At 47.6% G+C, this 7,887-nt stretch overlaps 1 protein-coding gene; it reads right to left on the reverse strand.

The window, feature by feature from the left end:
• Positions 1 to 3,498: 3,498 nt before the first annotated feature.
• GSTUM_00001648001 (uncharacterized protein) lies at positions 3,499 to 6,469 on the reverse strand (the record flags this gene model as incomplete). XM_002835820.2 has 6 exons in its annotated part: positions 3,499 to 4,966; positions 5,017 to 5,595; positions 5,654 to 5,684; positions 5,759 to 6,072; positions 6,183 to 6,320; positions 6,401 to 6,469. The coding sequence occupies 6 exons, from the start codon at positions 6,467 to 6,469 to the stop codon at positions 4,484 to 4,486; spliced, it is 1,614 nt and encodes a 537-aa protein (XP_002835866.1). The 3' UTR covers positions 3,499 to 4,483.
• Positions 6,470 to 7,887: the final 1,418 nt, after the last annotated feature.

Raw genomic sequence — 7,887 nt, forward strand, 5'->3', positions numbered from 1 at the left:
TACGCATTCTGGGAAACAGACGGTAACGTCATCGCTGCGAAAGGCGGGTAAGGTCGGACGCAGAAGTGAATCACTTTGTATGTGAACCCCCCCATTCCCAAACCCCCCACTGCAGAAATTTCGACAGAATCAAATAAGGGTAGTCTTAACATATGTGCTACGAGGAATACCTCCTACTCTATTGTGTTTCGTCCTCCGAGTGTTCGGCGTCTATTGAGATTTTCGGATTTCTACCGCCCCTGTGCATTTTAACTGATACAGCCCCCCCCTTTGACCCACTACCGGTCCAGCGTGTTAGCCAAAACTCCACAGGTGTGTAATAATGACTTCAGAACTGTAATACCCCACTGTAAGTTCTAGAGAAACTCGACCCACCGCTAAACTTCTTAAGGCATCCACTATTTCTCTTAAGGACTAATCCTATGGCAGATGAGCATTCCCGGGTAATCACTAAGGAATGCTTGCACTGCACTGAGGCAGCCAGGGGGTCAACCTCTCCTTAGAAATATATAACAGAAGCTGACAGCGACGACACGAAAATTTCAACCTCTTTCGAGTTCAGAAGATAGCAGTGGGTTTTGCACTCTTCTAATTGCCGCCCCATACACCAGCCTGGAAGAGTATTCTCATAGGGATACCAGGATTTGTAAACAGATGCTCACTATTTACGGAAAAACTAACAATATTCGAGTGACCCCGGAGCGATTTCTAGGGTGCGAGGCGTTGCGGAATTGCCCGTTAGTTCAGGATGGTCAATGATCAATCCCTACTGGGCGACTTCGAGATCAATGATTTACTAACACTGTGATTATTGAAGGAGAGTATATTTGGGGAGAAGTAGAACTAGAGAGTCGTTGTAGTAATCACCTGTGAGCACCCGAGTCAAGTGATGCTGTATCTGAGGTGACTATCTACGATTTTGATGCGTTATAACAATTTCGGGGTGCCTAACTAGTGAGGAGACGATTAAGTAAGAACATCTTCCTCCTCAATTGGTATCAGTTTGCTATCGAGCACTTTTCTTTCATATCTCCAAGCTACAACCATTGGCCTGCAGATCTAGATATACAAGCAATAGTGAACGCTGTGTTTCTACCCCGAGGATCTCAGGCGACTCCGCGACGTAAAACAGCCACTGTACCCATAGCACTTAGATAGGAGTCCGCTAATTAACTCCATTCTATAGAAATCAGCCCTCGTACACCAGAGGGCAAAGACCTCCCTCTACCATAGCATTTTTTTTAAGTTCCTCGCAGTTTCAGCCCTCTTCCCTCCAGCGAAAAATACTATGGGATAAAAGTTTTATCCTATAAATCCCTAATTCTTCACTCATTCAATATAGCCTAATGCTCTAAGCATCCTCCTCTCTTCCTTTTCACTTACAAAAGAACACCACATTCCACCATATCATCATCAAGAACCAGTCTTGTCTCGAAATTTGTAGTGCCCGAAATGCATTTCTTTATTCCTATCCTCAACATCACCTTGCTCATTACGCTCGTGTCTTCCCACCAAAACACTAGCGCTGTTCCAACGGGACCCGATCTTTCAGGACTCCCTCGTTGCGCTGTACGCCCCCCCCCCCCTTTACGAAACTCCCATACATCACTAACACTCTGCCCAAACTAGGCAGCCTGTGCAGTAACTGCCTTCGCCGGGATGACTGGCTGCCGGTCCGACGACTACCCATGTATGTGCCGCGATCAAAAATTCACCGATACCATCGGTGTCTGTATTGGGAAGAGTTGCACCGGTGAAGAGTTGGAAAGTTGTTCCTCCCCCTCTTTCCCCTTCTCGACTTTCTACACGAGGCAGGATGCTGACGAGGTGGAAAAATACAGAAGCAACCACTTTTGCAGAGGGTATTTGTGGCCCCGACGTTCCTACCGGGACGCCGGTGAACGGCGTTAGAGGATCTGGAAATACCACTATTGCTCCTTCCACCACCGCCCTTTCCGCTACCGCCACTATCACTGTGGCCAAGGCTACCACTACCACTGGGACTCGGAATTCGGGGGATGGGATTAGTCCGAGTGGGTTTGCTCTTGGGGCTGTGTTTCTGGCTTTGTTTGCGTTGTGAGGGAGCCTTGGGGATTAGAGGGGTTGGAGTGGGTAGAGACTATTGCTTATTATGATACTAGAACCAAGGAGATAGTGTTATAAACGGGCATATCTAAAGCTCAAAACAAAAAAAAAACAGCTTTCCCCCAACAGCGGAGACACCTGTCACGGAAAACTCTCTGGTTCACTTGATATTGTATTAGACCGTGAGCTTTTTGTGATTTGCACAAGTGATCACTCATGAGCACAGACCAGCGATTATCCACCTATGACCTTCAATCACCTGACACCGGTTTCCCAACCACCTTTTATCAATGCCCAGGCTTTTCCCCAGATCGTAATATTACGACACCCCGAATTTTTCAAAAAAAAAAAAAAACCTTTTCCAGCAAGCCCTCCCCTCCCAGCAGTGAAAATGCAAAATATCTCCTACTGGTACGATACATTTGATTGATGGTGATTCGCATTATTAGCACTAAACAGATGCCCCAAGGGGTCCTCATGTAGTGCAGTCCCGGGTAGCGGATATCAACTATGCCAACGGCCCGAAAACACACACTTCCGGTTGGACCCCCCTTGGTTTTCCCTCGTTCACCAAGATTTCTATCATACAGCAGATGACCCCGAGTACCAGGGTTCCTGGCAGCGTCCCTGAGGTCACATCCCAATTAAAGATTGACCAAGAAACTCTGTCAAGACCCGCGCCAAGAGGATATCATAAACACCAATTGACCGCTGCTCGCTGCGATATACTCGTACTTGCGTGCAAAACAGGTTACGGTGCAACTGGCGTTAGATTTTGCTGTTGATGCGCACACATAACCCGATTCCCACCCGAGTAGGTTAACGAGCGTTCCTAACAGCTAGGTACGAATAGCAGTAAAATTTTAAAGTTATCAAAACGAAGAATCACTGCTAAGAAAGGAAGGGTATCGAGTCATGAGCATAATTTTATCATAAATTTATGCTGGTGTAATCATTAGAGCTAAGAGAAGAACAGGAATACAAACAGGGAGGAAGATACGGTAGTATACATGAGCACCAAGTTTGAAGTATATCATATTCACTTAAATTCAAGACACTCAAGTTATCTCTGAGTGTATCCTATGTCAACATGATACCAGCTATGATAGTAAGTTTCCCAAAATGTATGATACTCTCCAAATTAGCATGCGTGTACTCTATATGACGCCAACATTAAACCTATAATTTATAGGAATTTTGCCACGAACCAATAACGATATGAGCCACGTTGGCTTTGCTTTGCTTTTCGCCAAAGCCTTCAACGTGTCACTATATTGCTGTCTCCTGTTGCAACATATTAATTTGCCATCGTAAAGGTTGTTCCAAGGACTCACAGTGACTGGATGCATCCTAAGCAAACCCAGTCTTACTTACACCATACTATGATATGATGCTATACTACATGGAGAACACTTGAACAAGCAAAAGCACTACCATTCTCCAATTCCTTGCAAAGGAAAAAAAAAAAAATTCCCAACCCCAAAGGTCCCAAGTAAAACCTTACTATATAGGTATGATAGTTAAGTAAACCACCAAATTCCAGTCCTACGAACCAGACAACAAAATAAAAACAAAAAACCCCAAGTATGGCATCACAATACCCACCACTAACCATCCCCTAGTTCAGTTTCCAGTCCCATATTATCCTCAGCACCCCGACCTTCCGACCCTCCGACCTCGCGAGTGATGACCTACGACGGTGATCTCCTTTCTGGCAAGGGAGTTGATGAATCCTTGGAGGATGAAGGAAGGGGTACTGAGGCACTTTCATACGACTTTTGTTTTAACTTCGGTGTTTGGTGGAGAGAAGGGAGGGGGATGACTGATGAACCAAGCATCTTATAGCGCATTCATGACGTTCCAGTCAATCTGGGGGTATGTACTGTACCGGAATCCATAATGTATCGACAATAGAGTGCAATGTTCCCGATCCAGACGGTGGGGAATGAAAAGATTAACTCGGATGATGCATAACGGTGCATTAAAAATATATGTGCTATTCTCTCATATGGCTCAAGACTGCGCTAGTCTTCACACGAGAAATAAACAGCCGAAGGAAGGAATATAGGGGTAGTTATGATGGCACCCGTTTCAAACAAAGCGGGAATGCAAGGACAAGGAGCTATCATAACCAGATTCAAAGCTCCGAAGAAGCCTACCCTAGAGCGTTCGAGAGTAAACCCGAATAGAAGACATTATCGTTGCTCCCGATAGCCGTCTCAAGATCCCGCATCCACGATTGCCCGCTTCCCACTCCCGTCCAATAAATCATCAAAATTCACAAGACAAAATAAATCATTACCTAGTACCTCATCTAATAACCGCATTAATCCCCTCCCTCCCACTCATCCCGTAATACTCTCCACCAGCCCCCCCCCCCTGCAACTCCACCCCGAACTCAGGCATGCACATCATCCGGCAACGCACCGTAATACGCTCCCTCCTGCTCATATCTCCTTCTCGGTCCATCCACGGGACCAATATCCTCCGCAATCGTATCTTCATACGTCGGCGGTGGGATATCATCCTCTGGAAATACACTGGATACACTGCTAGGCCTTGGACCCGGCCATGCGCCCCCTCCCCCGTTTCCCCCTCCCCAACCACCGCCCCCACAAGAGCTAGAATGCGGTCGCGCAGGAAACGAAGGGGAAACAGGTGATGATACCGGCGAGTTTTTCGTAGAATTGTAGCCGCCGAAGGCTGCTGTTGGGACCTTAAGAGACTGGGTTGTTGGCGTTCTGGGGGGCAATGGTGGGACAGGCTCCTTTGTGGGTAAAGGGGGGAACTGCGGGGTTTTTGGATGGCGGGCTGTTTCGAGGAGCCCTGGGGGTGGTTTGATGCCTGAGTAGACTTTTATTGGGAGGGTTAGGGGTACCATCTATTTCTCATTAGCGCCCACCGGATGGGGAGTTTGCTGAGGGGGGGTACTTCTGTCGGCCCGGAACGCCCATGCGATAACCCAAGGATAATCTCCAACTCGTAAGTCCGCCTGATATTACAGGTTCTGAAGCTTGGAGGAACGCTATCGGGCAGTGCAGCATTCGCCCAAAGTGCCTGGTCCGCCTCAACCTCCTTCCCGATGGCCTGGTAATCATCTCCGATGGGGCTTTGCAAGCCCATAAGACTTAGGCAAGTGATTATCTGTTTGTCCGTTTTCCCAAGACCATGTGCTGTAATCCCCGTGAAAGCGAATAAGTGTATCTGCAAACTCCGAATAAACACCGGTGTTGTGTACGGCTCTATCTTAACCAGTATCACTCTCAACGGTAATTGGATATTGGGGACTATTATCGCAGGTGATGGAAGCCTGGCTTCGATCGAGAAATGGACCGCCCGGGATAAAGTATTGATTGCCGGCGCCTGTTGACGGAAAGGACTAAAAAGACCGCGCTTCTTGGAAACTGGAGAGACATTGTAAATGAATTGGTGTTGGCGCCTCGCATAGGTCTCGTTTGTAGTCGGCGGGGATCGTGGAGGTTCAATCGGTAGAAAGACAAATGGGTCAATCTGGGCCTATCAGCACCCCAATTTCTCCATCTAATGAAAGCAGCCAATATAAACTCACCGCACGTAGATTAAACTTATAGAATTCCGGCCTATGTCATCTTTTCATCAGCTCTCCATTCCTCGCAGCAAACCCACATACCACAAATCGGTCCACCATACCTACCTAATAACAGTAACCTTCAAAAAATACCTAATCAAAGCCTCGTCACCCGGAATTCCACTCAAACTCGGAGGTAAAGTCCCAGGATGATGTCTTCTAGCATCCCTCGCAATATCCGCAGTCCCCTTGTCAAAACTCAACCGTTGCAAAATATTCCCGCCAACACCCTGTCCCTCCGTGCACTGACTATTAACCGGTATGCGAAGCTTGAATGGATATTCGTACTGCCCGGGCTTGAGCGTGTACCCCGAGTTTGTGGCGGAGGTATTCTCTCTGATCTCAGGCGATGGGAAGACTGTTTGGACGAGGTACAAGAGCTGTTTAGACGTCATGACATAGCTCAATTAGCGTCGCTCACGAGCAGGGGAGAACGAGCAGGAGAAGAGCGAGGAGGAGGAGGAGGGGGAGGGATATTGAATGACCACACCCTGTGATTTTCGATTTCCGCATGCTTCGAGTCTCGGCCTTCGTCATTCCTAGGGGGGGTTAAGCGGGTTCTAGATATTCCCTCCATCTTGACAGTGATTGCAGAAATGGTCTCATCATTGGCAATGTTCATTACCACCTTTCAGCGTCGCCACCATCAGCTCCGCTCGTCCATGAAACGGGTAGTTAAAACAGGGGAAAGAAAGACGATGGCCATACCTTCCCAGTAACATAGTCCAAGCAAGTAAACAAACTCCCCCGATTATCAAGCTCTATCCTGACAGACATCTTAACCTAATGAAAAAGAACAGAGCAATCTCCAACCGACCGTCCCAACCCAGCCCCCAAAACGAAACCCGAATTTCGAAACTAAGAGGGGAAGAAAAGAGAGGAAAGTTCCAAGACTGTGCCAGCAGGATCTCGGAGTTCCGCCAACGTCACGCAAGGAAGTAGAAAGTAAGTCGTTGGACCAAATTCTGTCAGCCTTTCGAAGGAATTAGAGAATTAGAAAGAGGGGAGGGCGGAGGTTAGACAGCCCGATCTTGTCAGCCTGGTTTCTATGATAACCCCGTTCCCACGAAAGGAAGGGCAGGGGAAGCCTGAGAATTTATCGGGAAACACTTTTATAGGCTTTACTCAGTGGTCTGGGTTTTTAATGGTTAGCGGGGGGGAGGGGGTAGACTACCGTAAGGGAGGAAGGCGGGGGGTGGGGGCGGGGGGGTAGAAAGAAGTTTTAGGTGTCTCTGAACATGGGCAATTCCTTGTGGCGCAGCGGGGACGAAGCGGCTCGTCAAGCCTCGCGTATTCCTGTTCCCCCGAGCACGGTGCAGTACGATACAGGTATGACACCAGTACTCTGCTGCAGTCAAGCGAGGCTCAAGCCAACCCATCAAGTTGTGGGTGGGATAAGCCGTGGGATCAGATAGATGAGGAGAAATAATACAAGACCTAGTATGATAATAATATTATGAGGAAACCCATAATAGAATTTCCTACCCCAGGAATAGAAAACCAAAGAAGAATATTACCCAATAGGAAAGCTTCCTATATTATGATATTACTATAATATTATATTACCGGTACTCAATCCGACAGACACTTACGCCCTGCCCGTTGTACTCGTATGATATACTGCGCTATCATTCTACGTTAGGCCAAAGTTAACAGCAGCAAGCATACCTCCCCCCCGCCTCACCCCAAGTCCACCAAAAACGTAAAGGAAGGCAGAGAACGCAGCAATGAGCGTAACACGGTGCACGGGCCATCCCCCAAAGACCCTAAATAACAAATGTCCGTCCATATTGGGTACCAAATGGTCTTGGCAAATCTCGCTCCTAGTAACTGTGCATCGCCTCCCGCAAATCCCCTGCCAAAAACGTTTGATCTGGGTTAAGAATAGTTTTTGGCTCAGTCGGTAGCTTGCCAGTAAATTTACTCAAGTATCATACCTGTACGAGTACAAGTGCTCACGTAAGTTGCGGCCTACTGAGCAAGTTACACTCTACCGATGCTCCCACAGAACTACTTTATCCCGGACAGGCTTGGAAACCCCGCGTGAACTCCTAACCGTGGGATTCAGGTCCTCGATAGGGATGTAAAGGAGGGAATAATAGAGCAAATTGAATCGTCTATCCCCGAGATAAGGTTTAAGCTAATAAGGGCATTTTTTAATGATCACTCTCCCGCATGCGTGGCACTCAAAGTGG

The sequence above is a fragment of the Tuber melanosporum genome (assembly GCF_000151645.1).
Source record: "Tuber melanosporum whole genome shotgun sequence assembly, scaffold_119, strain Mel28".
NCBI classification, from domain to species: domain Eukaryota; kingdom Fungi; phylum Ascomycota; class Pezizomycetes; order Pezizales; family Tuberaceae; genus Tuber; species Tuber melanosporum.